Source organism: Microcaecilia unicolor, chromosome 6 (genome assembly GCF_901765095.1).
Source record: "Microcaecilia unicolor chromosome 6, aMicUni1.1, whole genome shotgun sequence".
Lineage (NCBI taxonomy): Eukaryota > Metazoa > Chordata > Amphibia > Gymnophiona > Siphonopidae > Microcaecilia > Microcaecilia unicolor.
In genome coordinates this window covers 100,722,459-100,743,347 of record NC_044036.1, presented here as the reverse complement: position 1 = coordinate 100,743,347, position 20,889 = coordinate 100,722,459, and the positions used below count along the sequence as shown (strand labels likewise).

At 45.6% G+C, this 20,889-nt stretch overlaps 1 protein-coding gene across 3 annotated transcripts in view; it reads right to left on the bottom strand.

Moving 5' to 3' along the window:
- The window catches only part of LHX9 (LIM homeobox 9), a 43,172-nt gene that overhangs the window by 11,884 nt on the left and 10,399 nt on the right, over positions 1-20,889 (bottom strand). Inside the window, exon 4 of one of the 3 annotated variants that reach the window (XM_030206294.1) lies at positions 11,724-11,729. The exons of the other annotated variants lie outside the window; for them this stretch is intronic. Coding sequence (XP_030062154.1) covers positions 11,724-11,729 — 6 coding nt within the window. The remainder of the gene's footprint in view (positions 1-11,723; positions 11,730-20,889) is intronic. 3 annotated transcript variants of the gene reach the window in all.

The window sequence follows — 20,889 nt, the reverse complement described above, 5'->3', positions numbered from 1 at the left end:
ATTTGGCTCTATGTGCATAAATCCTAATTAGGGCCAATTAGTGCTGATAATTGGTGTTAACACCAATTATCACCATCGATTGGCTCTTTATTCAATTAAGTTACACACATTAAATTGGGTGCGCACCCAATAGAATGCCATATATAGAAAACCCAACAGGCAGGCTCAGGAAGGGATGTGGAGGGCCAGAGCTGGCCTGGGCACCCCTGACCTACGGTGTGTGTTAGGAAAGACAGAACAACTATGCACATCTGGACTCAAATGTGTGACAGAAATTCTAACTGCAGGAATTGTACAAAATATATTGTATATTTTTTTAAACCATTCTGAGGAGTGCTCTAAGGGAATACTTTTAAAACAAACAGGAGGAAATATTTTTTCACTCAATGAATATTTAAGCTCTGGAACTCTTTGCCGGAGGAGGTGGCAAAAGCGGTTAGCGTATCTGGGTTTTAAAAAGGTTTCAACAAATTCCTTGAAGAAAAGGCCATAGTGTGCTATTGAGACAGACATGGGAAGCAACTGTTTGCCTTGGGATTTGTAGTATGGAGTGTTGCCACAATTTGGGTTTCTGCCAGGCACATATGACCTGGCATGGCCACTGCTTGGAAAACAGGATACTGGGCTAGATGGACCATTGGTCTGACCCAGTATGGCTACTCTTATGTTCTGATGGCAGTATATCAAATATTATTGTACTTGAAGCTACACCTGGAGAGTAAACAGGCAATTGAAGTAGAACAGGGCTCCCCCCCCCCACACCCCCCGCTTGTTCACCAAAACGTTATGAAAGAAATTTGTCAAGTAAATACATTTATGTTATCAGAGGTTTTATTTAGAATTTTAACAGTGGAACTTTCCCAATGATTAGAAAAGTTCTGAGGGAGAATTGATTGGTAGGGGAACAGCTTGGGATTCAGCACAGCCAAGCAGATTGCTCAATTTTTTTCCATCTCTTTTTACAGCTGGAGTGCTGAAAATTTCATTGTCAACTGTCTGGGTTAATGAGATCTTTGATATGTTAGAAAATATATGCACACTGCAGGTACCTTCCTTGGTGGGTTCCTCGGTGGGTTGCCTCTGGACTGGTGCTCACACAGTCACTGACAGATAGACACCACACAGCCCTGAGCTATTTTATACACTGAGTCCAACACTGAAACATCCTAATGGGCAACATGTTCCCCATGAGAAATATAGAGGTATAAAATGTATATTATATATATATATGTATATTATATAGAAATATGTATGTATGCATGTTCACAGCACTGCATCAGTACCTTACTGAAGAACAACCCTAACTGGCCCCCAGGCATTGACAATGAAAGATTCAGCTTCCCAGGTTGAAATTAGATGGTACTTGGCTTCAGGACTAAAGGTGGGCCTTGCAAATGATAGTATTAACTACTAAAGGGCCTCTTTTACCAAGCTGTGGCAAAAGGGCATCAGCGTGTGTTTTTGACGCGCACCGAGGCCCCCTTTTACCACAGCAGGTAAAAGGTAGGTCTTTTTTTTCAGGAAATGGCCATGTGGCAAGTGAAGCACTTGCCACGCGGCCATTTCGTGGGGGAGCCCTCACCTTCACCCATTGAGGTGACGGTAAGGGCTCCCACTCTAACCCAGCGGTAACCAGGCAGCACACAGCACTGGCGCTACAAAACTAAGAAATTTTGTAGCGCCGGCTATGACGCACACTGGGGGTGGGAATGACCACCAGACTGCTGTGGTAGCTCAGCAGTACCTTCCTTTTTAGCGAGCACCGCCGCTTTGTAAAAGGGGCCCAAGGTGCAGTGAAATCTAGGACTATTGTGTTTTAAGGCAGGATTTTCCCAGATTTAAGGTGGCACTTACGGGGAGAGTTTTTTAAAATGTTTTAATGCAGGTCATAAGTACATAAGTAATGCCACACTGGGAAAAGACCAAGGGTCCATCGAGCCCAGCATTCTGTCCACGACAGCGGCCAATCCAGGCCAAGGGCACCTGGCAAGCTTCCCAAATGTACAAACATTCTATACATGTTGTTCCTGGAATTGCGGATTTTTCCCAAGTCCATTTAGTAGTGGTTTATGGACTTGTCCTTTAGGAAACTGTCTAACCCCTTTTTAAACTCTGCCAAGCTAACCGCCTTCACCACGTTCTCCGGCAACAAATTTCAGAGTTTAATTATGCGTTGGGTGAAGAAACATTTTCTCCGATTTGTTTTAAATTTACTACACTGTAGTTTCATCGCATGCCCCCTAGACCTAGTATTTTTGGAAAGCGTGAACAGACGCTTCACATCCACCTGTTCCACTCCACTCATTATTTTATATACCTCTATCATATCTCCCCTCAGCCGTCTCTTCTCCAAGCTAAAAAGCCCTAGCCTCCTTAGTCTTTCTTCATAGGGAAGTCGTCCCATCCCCGCTATCATTTTAGTCGCCCTTCGCTGCATCTTTTCCAATTCTACTATATTATTCTTGAGATGCGGCGACAAGAATTGAACACAATGCTCAAGGTGCGGTCGCACCATGGAGCGATACAACGGCATTATAACATCCTCACACCTGTTTTCCATACCTTTCCTAATAATACCCAACATTCTATTCGCTTTCCTAGCCGCAGCAGCACACTGAGCAGAAGGTTTCAGTGTATTATCGACGACGACACCCAGATCCCTTTCTTGGTCCGTAAGTCCTAACGTGGAACCTTGCATGAAGTAGCTAATATGATCTTCACACAGTTAATGCAGGAGAACTACTTAAGAGGTGCTAGGTGCTCCCTCGTTAACTCTGTGTTATACAGTAACCCCACACAGGATTACACAAAACAGCTGAAAGACCTTATCAAAACATTTCCTACACAAGCGCAACCTCACCTGAAGAAACTCATACCAAACCAACCTGCTGTGGGCTCATTCTACATGCTACCCAAGATCCACAAACCGGGAAACCCTGGCAGACCAATCATATCAGTATTGGCACACTCACGGAAGAAATATCTGGATTCATAGAGGGAATTCTGAAACCTCTCGTACACAAAACTAACAGCTTCATACAAGACACCACAGACTTTCTGAATAAATTGAAAAATATCAAGCAACCTCCACCTAACACCCTTCTGGTCACGATGGATGTAGAATCACTATACAGCAACATTCCACATGCGGATGGCATAGCTGCATGTGGAAGACTCCTAAAAAAATCCACACTGGACCATCAATACTCACCAGAAACTATTACAAAATTAATCAAATTCATTTTAACTCACAACTACTTCCGCTTTAACAATGATATCTATCTGCAAATAATGGGCACTGCGATGGGCACCAGGACAGCACCCCAATATGCCAACCTTTTTATGGCTGAGCTGGAAGAGACATTTCTGAATACACACCAGACCAAACCTCTAAAATACTACCGGTACATCGATGACATTTTTATGATTTGGACGGAGGGTGAAGAAACTCTGAAACAATTTTATTCTGCCTTCAATACATACCATCCTACAATCAGATTCAAAATTGACTACTCCCCAGAAAAAGTCAATTTTTTGGATACCACGGTCTCAATCAGTGATAGCTGTATACAAACATCTATATACAAGAAACCCACAGACAGATGCAGCTACCTCCACAACTCCAGCTTCCATCCTTCACATACAAAAAGATCCATCATTTACAGCCAAGCCACAAGATACCACCGTATCTGCTCTGACCCAGGGGACAGAGACAAACACCTTAAAAGCCTGAGTGCATCCTTCAAACAGAAAGGCTACAACCCCAAAATAATCTCCAAGAATATTGCCTCCTCCCTCAAAACACCCAGGGAGAATCTGCTACAGTACAAGGAGAAAAAATCCACAGACAGAATTCCCCTTGTAGTGACATACAATCCAGAGCTGGAAAAACTGAGGAAAATCATAAGAGACCTACAACCTATACTCCAGGAGGATGAATTACTGAAAGAGATATTCCCATCCCCACCAGTACTGGCCTTCCGACAACCACCCAACTTAAAACACAAGCTAATCAGAAGTAAACTTCCATCACAGACTGAAAAGGAACAGAAGGGCACACGTCCCTGTAATTTATCCAGTTGCAAACTATGCCAAAATATTTCACAGGACCCCACAGTTACCCACAAAGGAAAGATATTCACCATAAAGGGATCTTTCACTTGCTCATCTTCCAATGTGGTATATATCATTCAGTGTAAAAAATGTAACGAAGGATGCTATATTGGAGAAACAGGCCAGATGCTTAAGACAAGATTCAATTTACATAGACATCATATGAACAATACAGCCAGTAGGGCCCCCACCCCGGTGGGACAGCACTTCACAGAACCAGGACACTGTACCAGTGATTTCACAGTGAGAATACTGAAAGGTAACTTTAAAACCATACAAGAACGTAAGACCTTTGAAGTCAGAATGATTGAATATTTTAACACCCAACAGAAAGGACTTAACAAGGACCTGGGGTTCCTAGCCCATTATCTAATATAATAAAACGCACCGTGAACGTTCTGAAGACAACGTTCTGTGAAGCCGGAAGTTTGAAGCCGGAAGCTTCAAGCTGAAGCCTTCAGCCTTGAAGCCTTGAAGCCATCTGACGTCACTCCCAGTGAAGCCTTCAAGCCAGCCAGCCGTCTCTGCCCCGCCCTCGCCTCAAACCAAACAAATCGGGAAGCGAAGCGTCAGGGAAGGAGGCGGCGCTCCCGACGTAAAGCTAGACGTCGGGAGCGCCGCCTCCTTCCCTGACGCTTCGCTGCACGAACCGCCACGGAGGTAAAGTTAAAACGAAGAAGAAAAAAAAAAAAAGGAAGCATGGATGCGAACGGGGGGGGGGGGGGGGGGGGGGGATGCATGGATGCGAAGGGGGGGCATGGATGCGAGGCATGGATGCGAAGTGGGGGGGGGAGAAGAGGGCGGGCCAGGCTGGGACATGGGAGAGAGAGTAGCATGGATGCGAGGGGGGGGTCATGGAAGGGCAAGAGGGGACTTGCTGGAAAAGGATGAATGGAGGCGGCAGGGGACAGAGGAGCATGGATGGGCATGGATTGGGAGGGCACGACTCAGGGACAGAGGGGAATTGCTGGAAAAGGATGAATGGAGGCGGCAGGGGACAGAGGAGCATGGATGGGTATGGATTAGGAGGGCAGGGCACAGGGAGAGAGGGGAATTACTAGAAATGGATGAATGGAGGGGGCAGGGGAAAGAGGGGCATGGATTGGGAGGGCAGGACTCAGGGAGAGAGGGAAATTGCTGGATAGGGAAAAATGGAGGGGCCAGGTGACAGATGAGCATGGATGGGCATGGATTGGAAGGGGCAGGACACAGGGAGAGGGGAATTGCTGGATAGGGATGAATGGATGGGACAGATGGGCATGGATGGATATGGATTGCACAGCAGGCCTCAGGCATAGAGGGGAAATGCAGGATAGGGAAAAATGGAGGGGCCAGGTGACAGAGGAGCATGGATGGGCATGGATTGGAAGGGCAGGACTCAGGGAGAGGGGAATTGCTGGATAGGGATGAATGGAGGGGACAGATGGGCATGGATGGATATGGATTGCACAGCAGGCCTCAGGCAGAGAGGGGAAATGCTGGATAGGAAAAAATGGAGGGGCCAGGTGACAGATGAGCATGGATGGGCATGGATTGGAAGGGCAGGACTCAGGGAGAGGGGAATTGCTGGATAGGGATGAATGGAGGGGACAGATGGGCATGGATGGATATGGATTGCAGAGCAGGCCTCAGGCAGAGAGGGGAAATGCTGGATAGGGAAAAATGGAGGGGCCAAGTGACAGAGGAGCATGGATGGGCATGGATTGGAAGGGCAGGACTCAGGGAGAGGGGAATTGCTGCATAGGGATGAATGGAGGGCACAGATGGGCATGGATGGATATGGATTGCAGGGCAGGCCTCAGGCAGAGAGGGGAAATGCTGGATAGGGATGAATGGAGGGGGCAGGTGACAGACAAACATGGATGGCCATGGATTGGGAGGGCACGACTCAGGGACAGAGGGGAATTGCTGGAAAAGGATGAATGGAGGGGGCAGGGGACAGATGGCCATGGATTGGGAGGGCACGGCTCACACACACACTCGCTTGGTGTCATACACTCACTCTCACAGAGAATCTGTGTCTCACACACACACTCTCTCTCTTGCCCACACACACACACTCTCTCACACTGTGTCTCACATACAGACTTGCACACACTCTCATTCTCACACACACTCTCTCACAAACACACTCACACCCAGACTCACTCTCTCTCACACACTCACACTTTCACTCTGACTCTCAAACAGTCACTCTCACATACACTCTCCCAAACATACACACTCCAAGGAAAACCTTGCTAGCGCCCGTTTCATTTGTGTCAGAAACGGGCCTTTTTTACTAGTAAACCATAAAGCTGTATGTCTCTGTTGATCACCCCACCCCTCACCTATCCACACCCATCCTGTTAGAATATCAATGATATGCTTTGATGTCCCCATGCATACCTCCGACCCACCCCCATCCTCTCACCCTGTCAGACTGTCATAGTAATGCTTGAAAGTTTTCACTTATATACACTGTCAGCTAGCCCATTTGCTTATTTCCGATCTAACGAAGAAGGGCAACCTTCGAAAGCTAATCAAGAAATGTATTAAGTTATGTCCAATAAAAAAGGTATCATCTTATTTTCTTTTCCATGTTTTATTTTGTTTGATTTCTATTGATAACCTTAAGAGTGGACTAACACGGCTACCACACTCCTCTACCCCGGATTCTATAAATTGAGCCCAAATTTGGGCACCCAAAGTTGCACGAGATCCTGAGAACCACACAGAAATAAATTAGATAACAAGGCATTAACAATCAATTTGCTGTTAATCAATTATTGACGTTATTTGACTCTACTTTGGATTTGCATGTGGATCTGGCTGCACGTGATTCCATAAAGATTTGTGCCCAAATCCTCTCGTGTGCAACCCAAAAAGGGGGTGTGGCCATGGAAGGGGCATTCACAAGTGATGCTCACAGTATTACAGAATTCCAGGGGTCTGCGCCCTACTTACGCACCAAGATTTACACCAGGTTTCACTTGATGTAAATCCTTGGGCCCAAAGTTGGGAGCAGGAATCCCCGCTAACTGCTAATCTATAAAGGGCCCCTTTTACAAAGGTGCACTAATGTTTTTAATGCATGCATTAAATATGCATGTGCTAAATGCTAGAGACCCAATATATTCCTATGGGTGACTCTAGCATTTAACATGTGCTAATCATTAGCGCATTCTAAAAACACTAGTGCGCCTTTGTAAAAGGGGTCGAAAGTGTGCTTAGCCCGGAGCATCCTTTGTAGAATGGTGCTGAGCAGGGGCGTGGCTATGGGGGGTCATGGGGACCTGGGCCCCGCAAATTTCATCTGGGCCCCTGGTTTGGTTGACGGGGGTCCCCAACCCCTACCAGCCGAAGCCTTCTTCAGCACCAGTCTCTGGCGCAGCCGCATTCGCTGCCCTGCTCTTCTTTCTTCTTGCTCCTCCTTTGCATGTTGACGCTCCTTTACGTGAAACTGAGAAGCAGCGTCAGCGTGCACAGGAGGAGCAAGAAGAAAGAAGAGCAGGGCAGCGAATGTGGCTGCGCCGGAGACCGGCGCTGAAGAAGGCTTCGGCTAGTGAGGGTTTGGGACCCCCGCCAGCAAAGGCTTTTGTTTTTGCGGGGGGAGTGACAAGGTGGTGAGAGGAAGCGGCAAGGAGGCAAGGTGAGGCAGTGGGGGCGGCAGGGCGGCACTCAAAATGTGCCCCCAACCTCGGGATCTGGCCCCCTTCCACCGTGAGGTCTGGCTACACCCTTGGTGCCGAGCACCGAGTTTTCCTGGTGCCTAATTTTTGGTGTCATTTACTGAATCTGGCCCTGAGTGCGTACTAATCATACTATCTGGATTCCATCTTGTTTTTCGAAAATGCTAGATATTTTTGTGCTTTGTGCATTTATCTTGTTGATCCATTTTTGACAAAAAAAAGTCCAAGTGAAAAACGCACAAAATCAATCCATTGGGATGTAGGAGGTGCCAGCATTCTTAAATAGACTGGTCCCACAGACATCCCAGCAGAGCAGTGAGGCTCACTAGGGAGCACTGCTGTACAGTGAGCCCTCCAAAGCCTACCAAAAACCTACTGTATCCAACTATACACCACTACAACAGGGCCGCCGAGAAGGGGGGGGGGCATGGGGGACAAAATTCCCCAGGCCCAGGCCTCCAAGGGGGGGCCCAGCGCAGGGGTCTCTCTCCTTCTCCTGCTCCCAGGCAACTGGCGCTGCAGTCCCCGGTCTCACCTGCCCTCCCTTGGCTCCGTCGATAGCCCCCCTCCGTCCACCACCGTGACTGGGCCCCCTGCATTCAAATAGTCAGCGCCTCACCTCTGTGTGAAGGCGGCAGATCGCCTCCCTTCAGGCCCTCCCTCACTGTGCCCCACACTCGCGGAAACAGGAAGTGATGAGGGCGGGATACAGTGAGGGAAGGCCTGAAGGGAGGCGATCTGCCGCTTTCACAGGGAGGTGAGGTGCTGCCGATTTGAATGCAGGGGGCCCGGTCATTGTGGCGGATGGAGGGGGGCTATCGATGGAGCCAAGGGCGGGCAGGTGAGACCGGGGACTGCAGCGCCAGCGACCTGGGAGCAGGAGAGGGAGACGACAGTGGTAGGGATTGAGGGGTGGCGGCAGGCCCCGGGGGCGGCCTTGCCCCGGACCCGGCTCAGTCTCTTGGCGGCCCTGCACTACAATAGCCCTTATGGCTGCAGGTGTCACCTGTATGTGGGTACAGTAGGTTTTTGGTGGGTTTTGGAGGGCTCACCTATTCTACCACAGGTGTAACAACTAGAGTGGGTTATCAGCCTGGGTCCCCTTCTCCACAGTGCATTGCACCAACCAACAGCCTGCTCCAGGGACCTGCTTGCTGTTCTAACAGAACTGCTATAGCATCTGAGCCTGCTGGTATGTACTGTTTCTTTCACATCTTTGGGGGTTTGGGAGGGGGGTCAGTGGCCACTGAGAGAGTAAGAGGGGGGTCTTTTCTTTATTCCTGCAGTGGTCATCTGGTTATTTAGGGCACTTTTTTTGTGACTTAGTCACTATTAAAACAGGTCTAGCTTAAAACATCTTAGTTTTAGTCCTGGACATTTTCGTTTTGTTCCATTACAGCTGAAAAACATCCAGGTCTTAGGAACACCCAAATCCCACCCTTAGCACACCCCAACACATCCCCTTGAGATTTGGATGCACTGCAGACGAACAGCATATAAAAACATCTGGGAAATGGGTTTTGAAAATACCGATTTGGACGTTTTGGTGAGAAAAAACATCCAAATGCTGCTTCATGGCACTTTTTAGATGTTTTTCTCCTTCAAAAATGAGCCCCATAGGCACCTAATTGTCAATCAATGGCGCTTTTGACATGCCCAAGTGATGTGTACCTCAAGCAGCCATCTTAAAAGACTGCCCAGTATGGTTTTATATTTTAAGGGCCCAGTCATTCAGGGAAATGAGTGGGGAAAAATCCTTAATGGGATTGCTTGCTTGGCAAATATCTCCAATTTATGTTAACAATTTAGAATGTACTGTGCTGTCTAATTCTCTACTGCTTTTAATTCTGCAGCTCATTCAAAATCAAAACATTTTGCCATTGGGGATGAATATAAAAGTCTCTTTACATGGATCAGTTTGAGCAGTGCATTTTTTCTAGCAAAAAAGGTGCCGGTACTCAAATACTAGGCCACTCTTCAGGGGTGGGGTGATCACTGAGGGACTCACCCCACAATAGCCAGGCCCCCTGCAACCAGTCACAGAACCTATGACAAGGCCGAATTGGTGTGCACAGCCTGAGCTCTTTCATTATAACTTGGGGTCTATGGGTCAATTTTAGCAGACAATAGAAAAGGTGCCGGTACTCAGTACCCCCAAGTGCCCCCTCAAAAAAAGCCCTGAGTTTGAGTTATCTTACTGAAAGGCAGAAAGTCAGGAATAAGCATTGCATTAACTAGTCTCTCCGTGTTCCAGAGTTTCCCTTGTTTTGTTTTGTTTTGTTTTGTTTTGTTTTTTTGTCCAAGTGTCTTTACTGGATTTCAGTATATAAAAAGCAAAGTATAACAAGTCTGAGGATTCCCCCTCAGTCATTTGGTACAGTAAATTACACTGCTTCCTGTCTTTTTCAAACTCAGGGGAAAAAAACTGCTGCCAGTGCTTTGGGTTCAACTTACTGCAATTAATACCTGAGTAGTTCTTTGTACCATTAATTAAAAATCACACTGAGGAATAGTAGTAGATCAGAAGAAAACTCTTCCAATAGGAAAAGAAGGTGACCAACCTGCAAAAAGCTTTTAATTCTGATCTTATAGCAAAACATAGACTATTGGGAACTTATCCAGCTTCCGTTAGACTAGAAATATAGCAAAGAAATTATGGGAGATGGAGGTGGAACTATTTAGTTCAAAAGCCCTATCTTCTTTTAAATATAAAGAAGGGTTGTCCGTTATACAGTGTTTCACTGTATCAGTGAGAAAAGGCCTTTACAGTTTTAGTGCCTGCTCTTGGACTGGCTGATCTTTGGTACTGCCACTAGAGGTCACTGACATTCTTTGCTTTCTTATTTTTTTTTTTAATTATTATTTTTGCTATTACTTATGCATTTCTTTGTAGTGAAGTGTTTTTAATTTTAAATTTTGCTACAGACAGATATTCTTCTGGATGAATATTCTAACTGTATACCATAAAATATAACTTATGATTTTATTCCATAAAATATACGTCATAATTTTATACCACTTTCAATACAAATCCATTCTGCTTATGGCTAAGGAAGTTTACATCGGTAGATATTCCTTTATATGTAATAATATGGAATCCACTAAGGTCTTACCCTAACCCAGTACTTCTATGAGAGACCTCTGCAGACTCTCGCAGCCTCCATTGAATTGCTATCCCCACACGATACATTGTAACCGCCCCATTGTCCCATGTAAACCGTATTGAACCTACCAATAGGTGGGAAAATGTGGGATAGAAGTGCAGTAAATAAATAAATATTCTAGAAGACGTACATAAATTGCCATCCTAACTGAGCTAATTAAAAAAAAAAATCATAAATAAATTAGGGGTCCTTTTTAGAAAGCTGTGTGAGTAAATGGTTTGGGGTAAATTCTATGTTGCGCCTAAAAATTGGCATCAAAAATGAAATGCGCTTAGCATGATTGTACAAAGAGTATGCGTCATTTATAGAATTCTGCTGCGCACTAAGCTGCACCTAACTGTACGTGGCTGCAATTAGGCCTGCAATAAGCAGACTCAAATAGTATTACAGCCTTAGGGGCCCTTTTGCTAAAGGATTGCCAAGCAGCAATTGGCTTGCCGTGTGACAGTGGTGTACCAAGGGCGGGGAGGTAGGGGCGGTCTGCCCCAGTGCACACTGCAAGGAGGTGCAGGAAGCAGCCACACAGCTGCCAGCTCTGCTGATTCCCTGTTCCCTCTGATGTTACTTCCTGTTCCAGGGCAGGGAACCGGCGGAGCCAACAGCCATGTGACTGCTCCCAGCACCTCCAGGAAGTAAGAGCTATGCACTTGGGGGGGGTGGAGGTGATGCGTCAGGGGTGTCATAATTCATGGGGGGGGGGTGATGCATCAAGGGGCATGGCGGCAATCAACCCTGGGTGGCAGCCAACCTAAGAACACCACTGTCGTGTGGCAACCCAGAGCTACCGCTAGCCCAATATGGCCACCGGCGGTAATTCCGCCCCCAGCATGCAGCATTTCCAGAGTTGCTGGAATTTTTGAAAAATTAATACCATGATTGGTTACCTGCAGGTTAGTGCGGGAGCCCTTACTGCCACCTCAATGAGTGGCAGTAAGTGCTCCCCCCTGAAATGGTCACAAGGTAAGTGCGAACTTACCGCATGGTCATTTTTTTTCCACCTTTTTACCCACTGCGATAAAAGGAGACTGGTGTTCATCAAAAACTGGTGCTGCCACTAACACAGGGCCCCTTTTACTGCAGCTTACTAAAAGGGGCCCAAGTTAGGCACACTTAGGGGTGATTCTATATCGACATGCATAAAATCTGGGAATGCCCCTAAACATGCCCCCAAATTCTTATGCAGGATAGCATTTAGGTGCATTCCATTATAGAACTAGATATACACATAAATCCTAATTATTGCCAATTAGTGCTAATTAGTTAATTGCCAATTATTGGTGCTGATCGGCATGTTCAATTAAGTTGTATGCACAATTTGGCCGTGCTGCCAGATTTGCATACACAACTTTAGGTGCCAAATACAGAATTCGGGTGTCAGCACATTCTAATACAGGACTTTTCCATTCGCTACACGCCAACACCCATTCCTAGAACAGCCGTAAATTCAGCCTTTGTCAATTATTTCTTTTTCTTGCCATGCGCTAATATTAGCATTAGCGTATGACCAATGAAGAAAGGGCTTCTGCATTTAGCGTTATTCAGTTAGTATGTGCTAATGTTGGCATGCTAGCTGAATTGCTCTTCCCTGTCTATCATCTGTCCCTGACCCATCCTCTCTCCAAAATAAATATCACACAGTTAGCATGCTCACAGACAAAACTAATTCAAAAGACTTTAATGCATCTTGCATTAGGCCTTTTTTCCCATGTTAAACATGTTAGTGCTCAATGCGATTTATTAAAAGGGCCCCTAAATGTGAATGTGTTCCAAAAATGTGATCTTGGGCAATTCTAAAATACATGTTCTGTAAAACATCTGCATTAATTTTCATACGAAAAGAAAAGCTTGATAGAATGTGCCTTCTGGAAGGTTGTACGTGCAGGACGTCAGACTCAGAAACAGAACGAAGGAAGAAGAGGACCTTGGGTGGCGGGGGTTGGGGTCCCCCGCCAGCAAAGGTAGCAGATGGCGGATTGAGGGTGGGTTGGCGGCGGGAGGGGGGTCGAGAGGGTCGTCGGCAGGGGGGTCCAGGGCTGAATCTATGGGGGTCCAGGCCCCCGTAGCCCCACGTGGCTACACCCCTGGCAGGTACAAAGCTGGGGGTTTCTTTGAAAAGAAATGGCCATGCAGTAAGTGAACCACTTGCCGCATGGCCATTTTTTTTGGGGGGGGAAGCACTTACCGCCACACATTGAGGTGGCAGAAAGGGCTTCCGCACTAACCTGGCAGTAACCAGGCAGTACACGATGCTGCCTAATTACCATCAGGTAAGCCCCAGCACTACAAAAATCAAAAATATTTTTGTAGTGCCGGAAATGGCACACAGTGGGAGTGGGAACTACGACTCGGCTCTTGTGGTAACCCAGCGGTAGTTCCGGATTGATGTGTGGCAAACCCATTGCCGCACGCCAACCCTTTAGTAAAAGGGCCCCCAAGCTGTGATAGAAAGGGGCCTTAGCGCACCTTTGTGCAGGTTTTTCCCACAGGGTAAGGACATTTTTACCATAGATGGAAAATGGCCGATTTTCCATTTGCTCTATTAACGTTGCCGTTAGCATGTGGCCATTTTAAAAAAATGAGCATGTGAGCACATACCAACATCTAATTTGTAGGCGGTAAGGGCTCATGTGCTAAGGGGCCCTTTTACTAAGCAGCAGTAAAAGGGGTCCTGCACTAGTGGCGGCAGACATTTTTGCCACGTGCTGAGGCTGTTTTTATTGCAGTGGTTAAAAAGGCCGATAAAAGAAATGGCCAAGTGGTAAGGCTGCACTTACACGAGAGGGGGAGCACTTACCGCTACCCACTGAAGTGGCGGTAAGAGCTCCCACATTAATCTGGTGGTCACCAGCCAGCACTCGGCACTGCCCAATTATTGCCAGGTAACCAACCCCCTGTGGAAATATTTTTCAAATATTTCTACTTGCGCCGGAAATGCCGCATGCAGGGGGTGGAACTACCACGGCCCAATGTGGGTGCCAACGGTAGTTCTGGATTGCCATGAGGTAAACCCACGGTGGGCTTATCGCTGCTTTCTAAAAGGGCCCCTAAAACTTGTGCTAATCAGTTAGCGTGTGATAATGTATCTGCACTAACTGATTAGTGCAGAAATGCCCACTCTCTGCCCCCAAATTCCCCCTCCGTGATAAAATTGTAAATATGTTTAGCGTGCAATGTGCACACACAGATATGTGAATTATCACAGAATGCCTGAGCGCATCCTGCGCAAACCTCCTTTTAAAATGTGGTAAACGTGCATCTTAGTAAAAGGATCCCTAAGTAGTCTGCGACTGTATCCTGCCTTTGTCCATTTACACTGGCTGTACACTACCTATTATTATTATTAACATTTGTGTAGCGCTACCAGAGGCACGCATGGCTGAACACCTGACACAGAGAGACAGTCCCTGCTCGATAGAGCTTACAATCTAAAAATACAGACAGACAAGACAATTAAGGGCGAGGAAAGTACTGGGTGAGAAGGAACAAGGATAGGGGAATTGAGTAGTGGTTAGGAGCCAAATGCAGTGGTGAAAAGGTGGGTTTTCAGCATAGATTTGAAAACAGGTAGAGATGGAGCTAGGCGTACAACCTTGGATGAATTTCTTCAAAAGTTGTATAAATAAATCCACCAAGCCTGGAAGATGAGTTCATTTGTCATGCGGGAGGGAAGTGAGTGTGTTGTGGGATGTGGGAGAAAAAGGAATAGAAAATGTTATGTTATCCTTCTTGTTGTATTTTTATCTATTGTTTTCTTTTTCAATTAAAAAAAAATTAAAAGTCTTAACAATTAAATTGAATTCTATAACTACTCAGTTTTTCTGTTCTTATAGTAACAGATTTGAATTAAATATTTCAGTCTGTTTATACTTAAAAGGACCAGGCAGTAAAATATCTACCATTTTTCCCTATAGGAAAAACCTTTATATCATAATAACTTACAGTGTCTTAAGTTTTTCAGAATAATCTTTTTTTTTCTGATTCCTAGATTTTCATATATTGCAGTCTCTCTCTCTCTCTCTCTCTCTCTCTCTCTCTCAATCTCTCTCTCTTTCTAGATAAGCATATATTTATTTATTTATTTATTTATTTATTTGTTTGTTTATTGCCATTTATTTACTGCCTTTTTGAAGGAATTCACTCAAGGCGGTGTACAGTAAGAATAAATCAAACATGAGCAACAGACAATTACAGCAGTAAAAATATTCAAATAAAAATATAAAGAATGGCATAATATGCTACTTACAATGTCAGCACAATATGTAATAGAACATTTAATTGACAGTGAAGGGTATAAGCAAAGATGGAACATATAGATAGGTAAGAGAGTAAGATAAGTTAGAAAATACGGTGACTAATTTAAAGAAAGGTGTACATGGGGTCAGAGAAATGGTTAAATATTATCTCAGCTAGGGTAGGAGTGGATATAAATGTCATATATATATATATATATATATATATATATATATATATATATATATATATATATATATATATATATATATATCATTCTAGATGTCACCCATTGAAAATCTTCCTACCAAGTCCCACCACACCAGGCCTATCTCTAGGTCAGCAATCACACTGTGGAAGTAGCGCAGCCATTGTCCTCTGATGCGCCAACCCTCTTTTCAATCCACACAGCCACCAGAGTCCTACATTGCAGTGTGACTCCATGCAAGGATGCTCCTTAGTAAGCACCTGGTGTCCACATGTACACCCCACCAGTCACTGAGAGTCAAACACCACTCAGCACCTATGGCTCCTGTTTACTAAAATGTGCTAAAGTTTTTCAACTACCACACAGTAGGGTCAATGCAGAAAACCATGAGTTACAGTCACTGAGTGCATGGCTTCTAACATGAAATTTCCACGAAAACTTACTGCCAAGACGTAGTAATCAATGAACATGCAAATTATTGCTGCATTAAAAAGTGTGTGCTCTCACAAAAAGACAGTGAACACCCTTAACCTGAGCTTATTGCTAAATGCCCCCCATTCACACACTGACAGAAAGGGAGACATATTTTAACCCATTGCCATACAAGGGGTCATCTCCACACAAAAAAATCCCCTGATCCCCACAAGTTAATACCCCTAATAATCCAATTCTCCAACCCACCAAGATGCAGGAGCAATACACACTTTTAAAAAATGGCTACACAACACCTGACCTTGTGCGATGCACCTTGGGACTCACCATGTGCAGTCAGTCTGCCAAATAAGGGAATGTTTTCATCCAGACTACCTTATTTGGCAGACTGACCCTATGTGATGCATCCCAGGATGCACTGCATGAGGTCAGGGGCCACCATTTTCAAAAATAGTACCAGAGAAGCAAGAGTGAATGTGTACCACTCATGTCTCTTCCTGAGGATATGTCATGGGTAGGGGGGGGGGGGTTGGAGGACTAGTGTGCTGGCCTAGACACTAGGGCTATTTGGGGGGAGATTAGGGGATCAGGGGGCTTTTGTGGTGAGGAATTAGATGATAGGAGTTATCTTGGGAGGGGTGTGGGGTCCTGAGGGGTCCAGGAGGTTCATGAGGCTTGGGGTACCAGTAAACACCAAGGTTATTGGGGGGAGTCAAGGGGTGAGGGAGTACTCTAGACACCAGGGCTTTTTTCTATAAGCCGTGCCTAAAGTTTGGTGTGGTTTATAGAATAATCGCTTAAGTGACGAGGTCGCTTGTAAATTTAGGTGCTGTCATTTGCACGAATGAAAATGTGGTGGAAGTGCCCACAACCCTCCCATTTCCATGCCCCCTTTTTGGACTGTGCGTAAATTTTAGGACTGTATCCTGCACCTAACTTTACTTGCATGAGTCCCAATTAAATCTAATTAGTGCCAATAATTGCTTGTTAAAAAGCCAAATATTGGCACTAATTGGCTCATTATTCTATTAAAATTACACTTGCAAATCAGAAATGCACCTAAATTTCCACACACAATTTTTAGTGACCTTTATAGAATTAGGGAAAAAGCTTCCAAGGTGCAATGCTTGAAGGAAAAAAAATATAAGCAATATTATTACATTCTGCTGTTTCTACTCATTAAACAATAATAAAACAGGAATATTGTTAACAAATTATTTTGCTACACTATATACACATCCTTCTTTCTGTCTTCTAATAGATCTAGGGGCCTATTTACAAAGCTGTCTGAGCTGTGTAATATGGTCTTTAGCCCACTCTGGGGCCCTTTTTTAAAGCTTAGTGCACGCTAATGGAATTAGTACACGCAAAATGCTAAGAAACCCATAGGTATAAAATGGATTCTTAGCATTTAGCATGTGCTAGTTCCAGTGGTGTACCGAGTTCGGGGCAGTGGGGGCGATCCACCCCGGGTACACGCCACTGGATTGGTGCAGAAAGCAGCTGCGTGACTGTCGGCTCCGCTGGTTCCCTACTCCCTCTGCTGCAGAACAGGTTACTTCCTGTTCCGGAGCAGAGGGAGCAGGGAGCCAGCAAAACCAACAGCCGCACGGCTGCTCGCAGCAGGTAAGAATGCACCCGGGGGGAGCGCTTGGGTAATACGCCGGGGGAGGTGTTTATGTGCTGGAGGGTGTTGATGCGCCAGGAGGGTGTTGATGCGCTGGGGGGGTGTCGTGCTGCACCCGGGGGAGACGGATGCCGTTGCACCCAGTGGGGGGTGTGCAGCGGCGATTCGCCCTGGGTGGCAGCCGACCAAGGATCGCCATTGGCTAGTTCTCTTAGTGCATGCTAAGCTTTAGTAAAAGGGCCCCTCTAACAGCACAGTGCAATAACTGTAGCATGCGCTAATTGCCATATTGAATATTTAATATGGAAAATGGCATTTTGGGGGTGGAGCGTGGACAGGAATTGGGCTCATTACAGTTACTGTGCAAGTTGGTAGAGTGCATTTACTGCTAACCTGTCAGATTATACAGAGCAGGTGACTCACCTCAAGAGGTTTAGCCAACTTCATTGGCTTTATTGGCTGTGCTGTTTTCAGTAGCAATTTCTTCTCTAACTTAACTGCCCAATAGCACTTTCCAAAACGCTAGGAACACCCCAATATTTAATGGAGGTTTTGCAGTTCATGCATGTTAATATTGGGGTGTTACTAGGGCCAGTGCAGAAAGCTACCATGGGTAGAAGCTTGTGATTACCAAAAGGACTACATACACATTACTTGGTCCATGATGCAGAAAGGGGCTCAGCCCAGAAGTCAATTCACAGGGTAGAAATTGGCGCACAGGGTATTAAATAAATGGTAATGAGGTTATCAGCTATTCTGTTCCGATGTAGAGAACTACTACAGAAGATTTTGCCAGGTCTGAGGAGGGGTAGATCGGTAAGCGCATCCTTCTACAGTAGTTGCATCGGGGCAGAGGAGCTCTCAGACCCTGATGCCTCCTCTCCCATGAGATGACACCCAATCCTCTGACCCACCCCACCTGATGACCCCTGACTCCTCCGTGTAGGCATCTACATGGTTAGCGCTTGCTAACTTTTAGCGTGGCTAAAAATGCTAATGCATCTTTATAATAGGGGTCCTAAGCATGCCTTACTAAAAGGACCCCTACAATATTCATTGGAAAAGAATTGTTAGCAATTTAATGGGCGAAAAAAAAAAAAGAAAGATTTAAACGCTATTCTCTGGCTAAAGACATTGCCCTTCTTCAAAACTGCTTTGGTTTTCCTGTCTGATTATATTCCAGTAATGGGAGCAAGAGATTCTGATGTCACGTCCAATTAACAAAGAACAATTCAAGCGAGGGCTAGCCCGGGTCTGAGGGGATGGCATCAGGAAAAAACTGAGGAGAACTGTCACAGGTTGCTGCACAAGCCCGTGTCCCACCCCCCTCCCACCCCCTCTACCCCTGCTCATACCTCTCCTACTCCCTTCACCCTTCCCCATCTCTACCTACGTATCTCTTTTATTATTCTGCTATAATTAGCTTATATTTTCTCTAGCAATACTCTGTAATCCATATTATTATGTAAGCCGCATTGAACCTGCTTTAAGTGGGAAGCGCGGGGTACAAATGTAATAATAAAATAAAATAAGATCTGCCTAAAGGAGACACTTAGGAGCAGCTTCTATATATGGCTCCTATAAAATTGGTGCTGAAATCAGTGCTTACTAAGCGTATTCTATAATCGGTGCCTAGATTTAGGCGCTGATTATAGAATATGCTTAGTTGATATTTCAGCGCTGATATCTGTGCGCATCATTTATGCCAATGAAAACCTGGAGTAAATCTCAGCACGTAGATTAAGGAACTCTCAGCCATATTCTATAACTAGGTGCCTAAATTTTGGAACATCCATGAACTATCCATTTCCCCGCCCATAACCATGCCCACTTTGGACTCAGTATATTAGAAGTTCGGCACACATCATTAGAATACATTTAGGGGGTTGTTTACTAAAGTTTAGCTTGAGTTATCTGCAGCAGGGCTCATAGGAATAAAATGCGCCCTGCTGCAGGTAACGCGAGCTAAGTGTTAGTAAACAACGCCCTTAGTGAGTTGTGTGCCTAAATTCTAATCAGTGCCAATTAGTGCCCATTATTGCTTGTTAAATGCTGTTATCTGCACTCATTAGCTTGTTAAGCCAATTAAGTTACACACGGTGTTATAGAATCTGCACCGATTTTGGCACCTAAATCTAAGCGCACTATATAGAATCCGGGGTTAAGGCCTTCCTTCAAACAACTCTGGAAGAACACAAAGGGCCAGATGCACTAAACCTAACAAGCCAGCAACATGGGTTTAAAACTGGTTCTAGCTAGTTTAGCGCACAAGTAGTAAACCGGGGACATGCACAAAAGCGCATTTTCCTGTCACGGTAGCAGCTAACGAAAACGGAATGCAAATGATCCAAAGGCTATTATAATGAGCTGCACTACCATTGCAAGGCTATTATAATGAGATGCACTACCGTTTTCCGATCCCCTTACTGTGGAAAACTTAACGGGAGGTCTACACCTCTCGTTGTGGCAAAGGAAAGAATCGGAAGAAAAAAATGTTATCAGGGACGTCCTTTTTGGATGTCCTTCACTCAAAAAAAAAACCCTCTAAAAAGACGTCCTTTTTGGACGTCCTTCACCTGTAACAAAAAAAACCCACTACAAAAAGACGTTCTTTTTGGACAACCTTCACTGCGTGATCCCGTTTAGCTCAACTGAGAGAGACCTGGTGGTCTCTCAGCCAATCACAGCGCGTTTAGCTGAGCTAAACACGCTGTGATTGGCTGAGAGAGACCTAGGGGCGGAAGGAGGAGTGGCCTAGTGGTTAGAGTAGTGGACTTTGGTCCTGAGGAACTGAGTTCGATTCCCACTTCAGGCACAGGCAGCTCCTTGTGACTCTGGGCAAGTCACTTAACCCTCCATTGCCTGCCACATTGAGCCTGCTATGAGTGGGAAAGTGCAGGGTACAAATGTAACAAAAAAAAAAAAAAGATGGACGGATGTCAAAGACGATGGATGTCCTCAACTGCGCTCTCCTGCTAGGATCACGGAAGGGAGGAACCCGAACCGCATCGGAGTCTTCCTGCAGCAGGCCATGGAGGGGGTGAGCGGCGCGGTGTCTTCCTTTCCTGGGCGGCACAGGGAGGTGCAGGGACGGCCACAGGCAAAGTGCAAAAAGCGGATGTTATCAGGGACGTCCTTTTTGGACGTATTTGGCATGCGCAGAGCAGCCAGCATAACGCTTGGCTGCTCTGCGGATGCTCGACCGGCTGACCGGCCGACTGGCTTCCGAGGGAATAGAGAATGCAAGTGAGCTACAACGAGCAGCTCATTTGCATTCCGTTTCCTTGATGCATGGCCATTCCCTACCGATTCGCTATTGAATTGGTAAGGGAAGAGCTCTTCCGAGGACCTTACTGCATCTGGCCCCAAGTCACAATTTCATTTTTTCCTCTTACATTTTTACTATATTTCTAATCCTGAATTGTATTTTAAATTCCAGGAGAT